Source organism: Ochotona princeps, chromosome 14 (genome assembly GCF_030435755.1).
Source record: "Ochotona princeps isolate mOchPri1 chromosome 14, mOchPri1.hap1, whole genome shotgun sequence".
In the NCBI taxonomy this organism is placed as follows: Eukaryota; Metazoa; Chordata; class Mammalia; order Lagomorpha; family Ochotonidae; genus Ochotona; species Ochotona princeps.
In genome coordinates this window covers 47,288,932-47,302,866 of record NC_080845.1, presented here as the reverse complement: position 1 = coordinate 47,302,866, position 13,935 = coordinate 47,288,932, and the positions used below count along the sequence as shown (strand labels likewise).

Below are 13,935 nucleotides of genomic sequence, written 5' to 3'. Positions count from 1 at the left end.
TCCGGTAGGACAGACTGGCTCCTGAATGCTTCACTCCCTGAAGTTTTATTTTCTCTCCTCAGCCTTAACCCTTTAGGTAAACAACTCTTGTTTTCATTATCCTGAATCACACCTTTGTCTACACTGTAGAATCCAGCACATCAGGTGGGAATTAAGTGGGGCTGACATGGAAGAGGTATTTGGCAGCTTTCAGGTGAGCACCAAAGATTGCTTCTGTCCCACACAAGACCTGTGCTTTACACTAACCCATGGCATCTGACTCTGCAAATGTGTTTGACTCAAGTAAGAGGCAGAACATTCAAGTCTGCCCAACCTCTCTTTGCAATTTTTTCCCTATTAACCTTGGATAAATAGGAATAACTGAAATGAGTTCATCACATTTTTATAACCAGAGACTGGGTCAACACTCTAGTAGTAGTGTTAGTGTCTCTAACACTCAATGCCTTAGAGTAAGAGACCTTGTGCCCAAGTTCTGGTCTATTCGAAAGCCTCCTTTGGGGCCAGTGTGGTGGCTTTTCTGATTAATCCTCCACCTGCAAGTGCCAACAACATACATGGGAACTGATTCATGTCCCAGTTGCTCCACTTCCCATCAGCTATCTGCTTATGGCCTTGGAAAGTAGGGGAGGATGGCCCAAATTCCTGGGCTACTGCACCTATGTTGGAGACCTGGGAGAAGCTCCTGGCTCCTGAGTTCGGATCAGCTGAGCTACAGCCATTGTGGCCATTTGGGGAGCGAACCAGCAGATAAAGGATCTTCTCCCTGTATCTCCTCCTCTTAGTAATCTGCCTTTTCAAGAAGGATAAATCATTAAAAAAAGAAACACCTCATTCTAATTCTGAAGTTACACTGGTACTCATACAGCATGCCAGACCAGGCACAGTCATAGTTTCAGTGATTATGAAAAGAGGAACATGCTGAAAAACACTTCAAAAAATAAAGCTATAAGCTCCTGTAATGCTACCTTGATTTCAGCAGGGAGTTCTGAGAAAGCTACAATGTACATCACTGCTAAAGACAAATGTTTCACTCAGCTGAGATTATAAATTGATAAGTCAGCCTTCCAACAGAGAATCTACTTAATATGGTATTTTTGCAAATATTAAAGATTTCAAGGCTTAAAATGGCAGCAAACTCCTTTTTGACAACATAGGTTTTAAGGGCTCTGTTTTCAGTATTTGAATTTTTCTTTATTCATCAGCAATGTTCATGGGGATACTTCTGAGGAAGCACTATTTTTCTTCCATGTGTTGGTTGTCATTAGCTATTCTTTATTCCAAACAACCTTGAGGAATGGGGACAATAAACACAGACAAAGAGATCCAGGTACTGCAAGTTTCTCATGACTCTATGTTTGGAGAAACCCAATCTTCAGTTTTGGAATGGTTGAAAGTCACACCCATATTGGAAAAGAAGATCTCTTCCATGAGCAGTGATGCCTACATCACTGAAGCACAGGGAGCCCCCTGAATTTTCAGCTGCACTAGAGCTTGGAACATGCATCTCCACCTGCAAATCTGGCCCATCAAGATTTCCTTTCTACCATAAAGAATTTGTCTTTGCATCCACATAAGATCTAATCTCAGGTTTCACATTTAAAGGACAACAAAGAGACAAACCAACCTTAGCTGGTCAATGTTGGTTTAATGAACCAGTAAGGTCATACTCAAGAACCACAGAATTAGTGATTAGTGACACCTGAGATTTAGAGAGGGATGACAATGAGAATCTTCTAGGATAAGTAATTCTTATACTTCATAACACTGCAGACATTTCTTTTGAAATATATCAAAATGCAAAAATTATATCTCATTTATCAACCTTCATGGAATAACTTGTGTTCCATTGTTACTGCATGAAATTGCAAGGATATTCTCAGCCATTTACAACAATCTCCTTTTTATGAGCAATATTCACAAATCCTATAAATAAATAGGCAAGAAATCCTAGATGAGCACCTGTAGAGTCAGTTCTAGTTACAGTTTCCTGGAGCACACATAACTGTGGACTTTGCCCTTCCTACAGTCCTTTAGTTGCCATTTCCCTGGTCTTTGGACCAAAACACAGTTCCTTCCAGGCTTAACACGCCGAGGGGGGCCTCTCCTCCAGGAGGTAAAGATGACAGGTTCACCACCAGCCCATTCCCAGTGGCCAGGATGCAGTTGGTTATTCAAACCTAAGGTGAACCCAAAGAATATTTCAAAAGATTTATTGCACTGCACATAAGCACTATACCCAGTCTCCTAAGCTCAGTTATGACATTCAAATTACCAAGTACTAAAGCAAAGACTTTTAAACTGGGAATACTCTAAGTCACAAACCAGAGAACATGGGCCTTTGGGGTGTTGCAGAGCTGAATTCGTAATTCTAGCTCTATCACTTGCCGGGTGCACATCTCTGGGCTAGCTATTTTACCTGTCTTGATGTTTAGTGTCTTCGTTTGTTTGTTTTTTTGAAAGAATTAGAATACAACAGTGCATCTTGAGATGATCTGAGGATTTAAATAAGATAATGTCTGAAAAGCTCCTGGTATATTTAAGGGTCTAGTATTGGACAGGCATTTGCAGTCTCTACTTAAGATCAAAAAATAAAAATTGTAAGAAGAGAATGACAAGACTACTGAACTCCCTCCCCACTCTTGCCACCGTCAAGCCCAGTTACTTGATCCACCGAATGAGACAGAGTAGAGGTGCCTACTCTTTCTCCCCTCTTCTTGCTTCCCTCCTCCATGTAGCACAAATACTTGCCTATCCAGAAGGGCTTTCTTCCACTGAAGTCCCAGAGCCATCGCATGTGCTGGCTAGAGAATACAGTTACAAGGCTGCCCAAGTGCCTACACACAAACAAAAGAAAACAGGAATGTCAGCCATCAGGAGTTAACATTTCTGCTAATATGAAATGTGTAACACACACACACACACACACACACACACACACACACACATAGTTTAAAGTATTTTTTAAAAGCCTGTGATAGAACATTCCAAGATTCTGTTCCTCTTTTTTACTTGAACGAGTATCTGCAGAGTGTGGGAAGGCATGAAAGCAGGGAAATTTATCCTTTTTTGTACAGTAATGTCTAGGTTTTTGATGGTAGTTCAATTGGCTTTGAACATCCTTTTGGAAAATGAGTGGTAACTTCTTAATCAGTGTCAAAACACTATTCCTCTCTTAAAAAGTTCTCTAGTGATATAAACTTGGCAATTATTCCATCAATTTGATCAGTAAGATAATCTAGATTAATTATTCCCAGATAATTACTTGAAGTCTTCATTTTGAGTGTGATTCATTTACTCAACCTAAAAATTATGACATTTCGTTATGCCAAATTAAATGAGCAAAGCCCTTTTGTCAAATTTTCATATATTCCATGGAAGACACCTGTTCTTACAAATTTCCTCACCAATGATTTTCTTTGCAGCTGACAGAATGATTCCTCTAAGACTTACTTGATTGTGTCTAATTCCCTAACAGCGCTCATTAAAAGTTCTTAAGAATGATTTAAGTTAAAAGCCAATAATTAGGGCCCTGCGGCATGGCCTAGCGGCTAAAGTCCTAGCCTTGAACGCCCCGGGATCCCATATGGGTGCCGGTTCTAATCCCGCCAGCTCCACTTCCCATCTAGCTCCCTGCTTGTGGCCTGGAAAGCAGTCGAGGACGGCCCAATGCCTTGGGACCCTGCACCCATGTGGGAGACCTGGAAGAGGTTCCTGGTTCCCGGCATCGGATCGGCGTGTACTGGCCCATTGCTGCTCACTTGGGGAGTGAATCGTCGGAGGGAAGATCTTCCTCTCTGTCTCTCCTCCTCTGTGTATATCTGGCTGTAATAAAATGGATAAATCTTTTTAAAAAAAGCCAATAATTAAATTTTCTTTCTTAAAAAAAAAAAAAAAACAGAAGTTTCAGAGACAAAACAAGTACATGGAGCTGATGCTGTGGAACATCATCAGGCTAAGCTGCTGCTGGTAGCACCCCAGCAATTTGAGTGCCAATTTGAGTGCCAACTGTTTCATTGCCCATCTAGCTTCTAAGAAATGTGCCCGGGAAGGCAACAGCTATGGCCCCCATGATTGGGCCCCTGCCACCCAAATGAGAGACCGAAAAGGAGTTCCTGACTTTCAGCTTCAGCCTGGCCCAGCCCTGGTTCTTCTAGACATTTGGGGAATGAATCAGAGGATAGATTTCTGTCTCTACCCATCTTGAAATTTTGCCATTCAAATAAATAAACAGAAATACATATTGCATGTATATATCATAACATCACTTTGGAGCCCATAAATGCAAGAATATTATGTGTTAATTGACTTAAAAAGAAATAATTTTAAAATATCAAACAAATGGGGCTTATGTACATTGGCTCAACTTGCTAATTTTTTACCTGGAAGCATTGGCATTCGTATAGGTGCCAGTTCATGCTGCTCCATTTCCAATCCAGCTCCCTGCTTCTGGTGTGGAAACGCAGCAGAGGAAGACCTAAAGGTTGGGGACCCTACACCCATGAGGGAGACGGAAAGGAGGCTGCTGGATTCAGATTGGCTCTACAGCAGCCATTGCGGCCATTTGGGGAGTATATCAGCAGATTGGAGATCTGTCTCTCTGTACATCTGCTTTTTCAATAAAAATAATCTATTTTGAAAAATCAATAATCTTTTTTATTTGGGGGAAAAATAAAATTCTGTCTGCTGATACTCAATGAAGTAGGAAATAAAACCAGTAACACTTATTAACTGATTACTAATACGATAATCAATTATTGGTCAGTGGAATTTATTTTGCCTCTATCTTTCCAAAATTCAGTTCCATTTCTTTGCTTTTCTGGGCCATCTATGGTAATAATAATGTGTTTCACTCCTAGTAATTTTTATTTCCCCACTAAAACCTATACTTTGCTGCTTTGCAAGGCAGTGGTGACTTCTAGGCCCTCAGAAGTGTGTAAGGCTTTTTGCTTTACTACTGAATGGCTTCAGAAAGCTGGATTCAAGTCTTGTGACTTGGCTCTGTCTGATAGCTATAACAAGTACATAAATCAAATTTGTGTAAAATGCAAGCTAAAGGAAGGCCTGATTGGCTGTTTTTTTTTTAACTTTTTCCATTTTTTAATTATATTTTTGACAATCTTTACATAGTTAATTGGGGTAAAAAGGTGCAAGGGCTACAGGAAAGTGGGTAAGACTATTATGTCCATATTGTTTCCTTCATGTATCTGAGGTAAAGGGGGATACTGAGGGAGAAGCGCCACCCAGTCTCCCACCCACCCCAAGTCCCGGATGTGGGGCATGCTCTGAGATTCTTGCTCAAGTGGTTTTGATAGTTCAACAGTTCTGAATTGCTGCTAATCTCGCCATTCCAAGCACGATAAGGCCGTTGAAGAATCCACTGATTGACATAGTCCATCGTAGAGTCTCCGTTTGTCCAGTTTTTTACTGCCAACATATAGTTGAGGTGGTGGACTGTCTTCTGTCTTTTCATGGTTAGGGTTCTGAGTCCGGCAGTTTGATTGGAGAGATCCCCAAAGAAACTTTGTCTGAGGTGTTCCCAGACCAGATTCTTGTATGTACTAGCAAGTACAGGGTCCAGCACAGTCCATTGCCTCGATCAGCTGGTGGTTGCAATTGCTGTGTTGGTTCTGTTTTCAGTCCCGAGTTGCACTGGAACCAATGGGTGTTGCAGTCCAGCCTAATTCTGCCCAGCATATACTCGGCCCTCAGACAAATCAGTGGGATCTGCAGCCTAGTTGGAGCGACCCACAATAACCCCCACCAGGCCCACCCCCTACCTTGGTTTGCCAGTATGTGTAGCAGACTAGTTCAGTCTGTCCCACATCCCATTCAGCTCTCGTACATGTCAATGGGTATTAAAGCTTAGTTCTATCTAACCAGTTCAACTATCCACCCTCATGGATATTGTTGGGTGCCTGTCTAGCCACCCCAGCCCCTGTCCTAGTTTTTGTGCCCTCCCGTGGGAGTGGTAACCCAAGAGGGAGGAGCCCACTATTTCCCTCCCAGGCCTCTCCCACTCCCAGATTATGCACTTTCCAGGTGGTTCTGTGGTTTGACTTGACAGAATTAGCCCCCAGTGCCAGCTTCTGCTAGCTCCTGCCAGCTGATGCTGTGGCTAAGCCCAAACAACCCTCACCCATTCTAATTTTGTTAGCACCAGTAGGAAAAATCAGCCCTGCCTGGCTTTTCCCTGAGCTAGTCCACATGAGGCCCACAGGTGTTGTAGCCCTGCTTAGTCTGGTCTGCCCCCATCCCAGCTCACGCTCTCCAGTGGGAGTAGCTGTCCAGCAAGGGAAACTCCCCCTTATTCCCCCTCATGGCTCCGGTCCTTCCCTTCCTGGTTCTCCTGCTGTCGGGTGCTGCAGTCACATCCGGTACAGGTAACCTCACCTTGGCATTCTGTATTGTGCACTGGTTTTTGTCACCACTGAACCTGGCTCGACCCACATTCTTCTGGTGCTCGGATTCGCCAGTGGGTAAAACTGGTTCAGCCTGCTCTGCCCCCGACCCATGCCAAATGTATGCCAGTGGGAAACTTTCCATGGCCTGTTCTGGGCTGTTTCCTATCATGCTTCTTGTGCTTACCTTCAGGGACTGTGTGCTGCCAGAGGAGTTGCCCAGGCTCCTCCATCAGAACCTCTCCTAATGCCAGATTTTGCACATACCAGGGGTCCATGAGCCTGTCCTACTCAGTTCACCTCATGTCCTAGCAGGAACAGTGACTTTTCCTGACTGGTCTTCAACCCAAACTGGTTCTTGCTGTTGGATGTTTCAGCCCAGTCACGGCTCGTCCATACCCACATACAGCTCACACATGGCTCAGTAGGGGGTTGAGACCTAGCCTAGTCCATCCCACAGGTATCCTGGTCCTCCAGGACACCAGACGGTGTTGGAGTCTGGCCCGGCTTGGTGCGTCCAGTCCCAGTCCACACTTGTGCCAAGGGAGACTACAACCGTATCCTGATCAGAACGCAGCTCCCATTACAGCCCATGTGCCCCTTGGTGGGAACCTCAACCCAGCTAGGGTGTCTTCTTAGCTCCCCAACCAGGCCTGTTCCCAGCCATAGATCACACGCATGCCAGTGGTTGCTCTGACTCAGCTTGGCTCAGCCCCTCACCTGTCCCGACCTCTGCTTTAGACACTGTGACTTAGTGTCCCTAGCTCACACAGACCAGTAGGTGCAAGAACCTAGCTCGGCATGACCTATGCTCCATTGTGGTTTCTAGTTTTGCTTGTGGGCTAAGGCTGTGGTGTTTAATATGGTATGCTGGACTGGGCTTGAGAAATCAGGTCTCTTCTTGCTCTTATTTTTAGTTCTCATCCTGAACTTCCAATTCCCCCCCGATGAACTATTTCCTCACTGAAGTTTTTCACCTTCACATCCACAACTTCATTATGAACAAGTCATGAGTATTATTCAAAGATATTTAACAACATTCCAAGCCTGAAGATTTTTGAAATTACCTTTGAAATTCTTTCTAAAACTCAGTTCATTTGCCCAAGTATGATTTGTTTTCCTGTTGACTAAAGCAAAAAGTCCTATAGCACAAAATGGGAAAATAACTATGCCTCAGATAAAGTGTTAGAGCACAACTATTTACAAATGAAATATCAGAGCATTTGTGTGTTGATTACTTTCTTATAATAATATTCATTTTCTTTTTGTTCACACACATAAGAAATCTGGTGGATATCATCTGTGGAGATTTGTATATTAATAGAAATAAGAAATAAAGTACATAGGCCCATCATACAAACATGAATATTTTGATAGTTCTTAAATCTGAAGGCATTTGGAGTATACAATTAAAACAAAACATAATATATATATGCATATGTATATACATATTTTTGGTCATAGAAATAAACATCTACTTCTTTGAAACTTTTGGAATATGAGTAGCTACATTTCAGAGCAACTCTTTAAGGACAGACCAGAAGGGGTTCCAGACACTCCTGTGGCAAGACAAAACAGGTTCAAAGATAAAGATCTAAAATAATAGAATTACCCAATGTACAAGGACTGCCATAGGAAGCGAGCAGATGAGATCACAACATGCAAATGCAAGAGATGCTCAAGCTGAAAGTCTGGCTCCTTAGGGGTCCAAAAATAATAAACACCAATGGTCAGGAAAGGAGATTGGAGATAAAAAATGGAGTTAGGGTAATAATCTCAATAGGGACCAGGTATAAAGTGAAAGTCTAATATTCTTACATAAACATAGATGTTATAAACAATCCACTGAGATGAACTTTCTGGTAAGTGAAACAGTGAGGGAACTCCAGGAAATAATTCAGAATCAAATAATTGTTCCTAAAATCAAATTACAAAATATACTGCCATGTGCATTATAATCACAGATTCTAAGCTAGCTCCTAAAATGCCTAATGACAAGGCAAGATTACATGTTACACAATGTCAAGCAGTAAATTTCACACCTTGGATATGGAAAGGAACTGACAATTCTCGGAGGAATATCCATTTTCAAGTCAATAGAATTAGAGAAAAGGCCAAAATGAACCAGAAAAACCAATGATGGAGGGAAATAGAGAGTCTTGAAGGATGGGGGAAAAGTTCTGAACGGGTAGGAGAGGACTTGGGATTCAGAGAACAATTGTACGGGGAAGCTGACCTAGTCACCAGAAGGTTTTTCTGAGAAACAAAGAGCTCTGACACAGAGAGCTCTGGTCATGTTTATTTTTCTTTGAATTTGCTGCTAGATTTTTTTTAACATTTGTAACTAGCACAACTGTAACTTTTTGTGCTTCTGAAATAAAATGAGTATTAAAGTATCATATAAATGTGATCATTTGGAATATTCATATTCAAATAAAATTTTATAGGCTTTTTATGATACATAAAACACCACATATATAACCTGGCACACCATCTGATACATTATATAATAGATGCTTTCATTTCTAGACCAAGTGATGACTACATAAGAATAAACTTGATTTGTTTTATGATACATACTTGATCATTCTCTAAATCATGTTCTCTTCAAAACAACTTCAACAGTAGTTCTATGCCTACCAATATTATCATATTGATCTGTTAAATATGGCAATCCCTTTGAATTAAAAGATAGAACATTTTTAGGTATCATTTCGCTTCCAAAATGGTTTATTCCAAAACAAAATGTCCTTCCATTTGCAGTATTTCTAAGTTCCATTTGATAACTTATGTTCACATATTCAGTTATAGTGAACTTTTAAAAAGCTATTTTATTTATTTGAAAGGCAGAGAGGAGAAAGAGAGATCTTCCACCTGCTGGTTCGCTACTCAAATGGCTGCAATGGCCAGGGCTGAGCCACATGGAAGCCAGGAACTTCTTCCAGTTCTTCCACATGGATGCAAGGGTGCAAGGTGTTAGGCCATCCTCTGCTGCTTTCCCGGGCACATAAGCAGAGAGCTAGACAGGAAATGGACTAGCTAGGACTTGGCATCAATATGGGATGCCAGCTTCATGGGCAGCATCCTTACCCACAATGCCACAACAGGGTTTGAGTTTTAGAGAACTTAACTGGACCTACAGTATTGCCTACTCAATGAACACTAAATTTTATCATTTGAGTTCAGCAATTTTCTTATTCTCAATAGAACTTTATGGGATGGGAATAAGGAAAGAAATCGAGAACAGTAGGATAAACTTGCACATAAAATTCAGCATTTAATCCATACAATAATTACTTTATAATTAAAAATTTTAAAAATAACATTCAGGACTTGCCATGTAGGCCAGGTGAATCTGGAAACTTACAGTGTCTATTTCTCTTAAATATCTTGAAGAATGGGCAATTATTTAGTTATTAGCGTCTGAGAATATTATTGGAGGATAATGTTTAAAATATGACCTGGCCTACACATTTTCACTACAATAAGTGCCTAATAAATGCTTTTTGTCTGAACTAATCTATACAACTAGCATTTTATTATATTTTAGCTTTGCCCTGAATGGTTAGTCTGATTCAAACCCAAAGGAAACCTAGAATCCAATATTTAATTAAAATCTTAGTATGTCTTTGCACTGAGATTCTAGCAGAATTACTCCTACATAATTTTGAAAACATACTTTAATTCAGCAGAGTATTAAAACAGATAGGCTTATTAATACAGCTATGATGAGAAACCCCCTCTACTTCAGGTATGCTCTTAGAAAGTACAAAAACATAGCTAAGTCCTAACTCTTTCATTTACTGTGTAGATATGACCACTAACCAGTGATTTTGCTTCCTTGAGTCCCCACTTTTAGACCTATAAACCATACATGATAATACCTGATCTCTTCCCAAGAGATGGAAAGATCAAATAAGTTGATGCATGTTAAAGAATTCCATAACATGTAAAGTGAAATATAAAATTACAGTAACATTGGCAAGGAGTGTAGATCTAGGTCAGGTTAGTGCATAGGCCAAGGTGCTTCAAACCAAGCTGCAGATGAACTTAGGTCAATGACATAATCAAGTAGTTAGACTTTTAACTTAATTTGGGGGTTTAACATGATTATTAGGATGAATGGATTGCACAATAATAATAGATATGTGAAGAACCTCATTATGAGGTGTTTGGCTACATACCAGTAAACTCAGCTGCAGAGAAACGGATCAGGAAAGAACAAACTTACAAAAAGGTGTTGAGAAAGTGATGCAGGGTCATTATCAGGAGGGAACTAAGAGTGTTATTGTCAGCTGTCATTATTTCTTTAGACTATTTTTGATACAAAAAGCTAGAAGTCCATTATGTCAGTATAAAGAGCAGTCACTTTAAGAAGATACACATGATGAGCTTACACCAACATCTGTGACTAGATGCAAAAACACCTGTTGATGCGTGTCGTCTTTATTTTCCTCACAACACTGAAGTTCAATCCAAGCTTAATTATAGACCAACAGACTTAGTTATACCATTATTTGAGAACATTAAGGAAAATGAACAAGGCTGCTTCCATACTGGAAGTAAGGCGCTTCATTCTTTGTCTGCCTTTCATCAAGAAATCTCAGCCATAATTTAGTCCTGAAAACCTTGGCTTGCGTAGAACAGCATTTACTTTTTATTTTCTATCAGTAGAGAAACTTGATAGCCTGCCTTTTGCTGCATCCTGCACACCTCTCCCTGATAGTCCTGACAGATTTTGATGCAACACCAAAGATCTTTCCTGAAGAGGAAAAAAGACCAAGTACCAGTATTCCCACTCAAGTTTTCAATTAATTAAGTCAAAGCTTAAATACAAATAGGATATCTGATTATTTTTCAGGAAGAAAGTTATTTGTTTCCAACTACATTTAAGTGTGTATATTCAAACAATTATTAAGGTTAAAAAAATTTTTTTTACTCTGTATTACCAACTTAGCAATAAAATCTTCGAGGTCACTGATAAACCCCTGTGGTCATTCTACTTATAGTGAGGGCATGACACACACCAATAACAAACAAGGTGGTTAACTTGACAAGTTTCTATAATTTACATAGAATAAAATGAAAAGCTTTTAAATATTCCAATTTGATGGGTTTTTGCAATTGTATTATATGCCAATGTAAAAATCACTCCAAATGAGACCCAGCACACTGCCATCTTGAATGTTGCCTTCCTTGTGCTATTTTCTGTGCATCCCACATGTTTTCTGATGTTTCCCACATGTTTTTTTCTATTTTTTAAAGCTATCAGCATTCTTATCTGACTTTGATTATGTTATTAAACACTTTTGAGATTAATATATAAAACTTTCACACTTTTGGGGGGTATAATGCAATACCATTTTTTAATTTGTCCCTAAATGATAGAGCAGATTTTTTCATGAAAGTTGTAATCATATAATAATGTACTCTTTCATATACAGCGAATTGCTCTCAATATTCAGTTTTTGATTCATCAACAACTTTCTGCATTGTTGGAGAACTTAGCTCATTTCATTTTATTGCTTTTTAAAACATTTTACAAGAGAAAATGCATTCTGAAATTGATGATGATACCAAGTACTCCTACAAATCAATAGCATAAAGACAAATGACTCAAATTGTTATCAAAATACAGCTACTGCAAAATGCTTTAATGTTTTCTTTGAACATATTTTTATTCTTTTTGTTTATATGTCTACAGTAGAATTGCCAGACAATTCTAAAGAGCATGCCACTTATAATTTTACCAACATTACACAAGATTCTATTTACTCCACATTCCCAACATTTGGTATTTTTCTTGTAAAAAATTTAGCCATTTAAGTGGGTATGAAGTAATGGCTTTAACTTTTATTGACCTGATACTTAATGGTGTTCCATTTACTTACTGATAAATTGCATATCTTCACCTGGGAAACTCCCAATTCATTTTCAATTTCATGAGTTACCACCTTTTTGTTAGCAGTTTATTAGATTTTTGAGGGGAGGGGTATTTTCTGGATTCAAGATCTTTATCAAACATATGGCTCGTGAATAGCTTTTCCAGAATGTAGCTTGTTCTTTCATTTTCTTAATGTCATCTTCAGATGAGCATAACTTACAAAATCTGGTAATACAAGATCTGATCAATATTAGTGACTTCGCTAGTCTTAGTGTCTACCACAGAGCATATTAGTTTAATTGCATTTTTTAAAATTTTTTTTCTATTTATTCATTAATTACATTGTATCACATGACACAATTTCATAGGTACTGGGATTCTCCCCCCTTCACCCCCAACCCTTCCCCCATGGTAAATTCCTTCACCTTGATGCATAACCACAGCTCAAGTTCTGTTGGGATTCCCTAATTACAAGCTCACACCATACAGAGTCCAGCATCCCACTTGTCCAGTCAAGTTCAACGGCCTGTTAGGGAGGCCCTCTCAGGTCTGAAGGCAGAGCCAGCAGAGCGTCACCTCGATCAATTAGAAGCTCCAACATATCATCAGCAACAATCCAGGTACGATGAGACTGGTGCAGAGTCCACTGATTGACATAGTCCATCTTAGAGTTTCCCCTTGTTCAGTTTTTCGCTGCAAACATATAGCTGAGGTGGTTGATTGATCTACTCCATCTTCTATCTTTTTTGGTTAATGTTTGATTCCTCCATTTTGTTCAGGGGAATCCCCAAAGAAACTTTGAGGTGTTCCCAGTCCAGGCTCCTACATGCACTACTAGTAAGCACAATACCCGCCACAGTCCATCACTCCGATTAGCTAGTGGTTGTATCCCCTGGGTTGGTTCTATTCTGAGCCCTGACCTCCATTGGAACCAATGAGTATTGCAGCTCTTCCCGACTCTGCCCATCACACACTCGTCCCTCACCTAAACCAGTGGGAGGTGTGCTGGTTGGGTGCTGCATTCCCTACTGGCACAGGCCATTTCACCTTGGCATTTTGTGTTTTGTACTGTTTTTATCGCAACCAAACCTGGCCAGGCCCCCACACAGTTCCAGCGCTCGGATTTGCCAGTGGATGACGTGAACTGACTCAGCCTGGTCTGCCCCCAACCCGAGCCAAATGTATGCCAGTGGGTCACATTCCAAAGCCTCTTCTGGGTTGTTTACCTCCATATTTCCTGCATTTATTTGTAGGGTCAGTGTCCTGTCAGAGGAACTGTTCAGATTCCTCCATCAGACTCCTTCCTGGTGTCAGGCTTCACGCATATCAGCAGGTCCTTTGGCCAGCACTGCTCTTCAACCCATTCTGGTTCCTGCTGTTCAGAGTTTCAGCCCAGCCATGGCTCGTCCATACCCACATATAGCTCATACATGGCTCAGTTGGGGTTGAAACCTAGCCGAATCCGTCCCACATCTACCCTGGTCCTCCAGAGCACCAAACTGTGTTGCGGTCTAACCTAGCATGGTGCGTCAAGTCCGAATTCATATTTGTGCCAAGGGATTACAACTGTGACCCAACCAGAACTCAGCCCCCTTCCAGTTCCTGTGCCCCTTAGTGGTAAGCTCCACCCAGCCAAGGCCTGCCCCAAGCTCC

The 13,935-nt window shown here is 40.6% G+C and overlaps 1 protein-coding gene across 1 annotated transcript in view; it reads right to left on the bottom strand.

Moving 5' to 3' along the window:
- Nucleotides 1-769: 769 nt before the first annotated feature.
- The window catches only part of FREM1 (FRAS1 related extracellular matrix 1), a 144,229-nt gene continuing 131,063 nt past the window's right edge, over nt 770-13,935 (bottom strand). Inside the window, exons 36-37 of the mRNA XM_058672677.1 lie at nt 2,749-2,834; nt 770-2,177 (exon numbers count right to left, since the gene is read on the bottom strand). Of these exons, the coding sequence (XP_058528660.1) occupies nt 1,978-2,177; nt 2,749-2,834 (286 nt within the window). The 3' untranslated portion in view covers nt 770-1,977. The remainder of the gene's footprint in view (nt 2,178-2,748; nt 2,835-13,935) is intronic.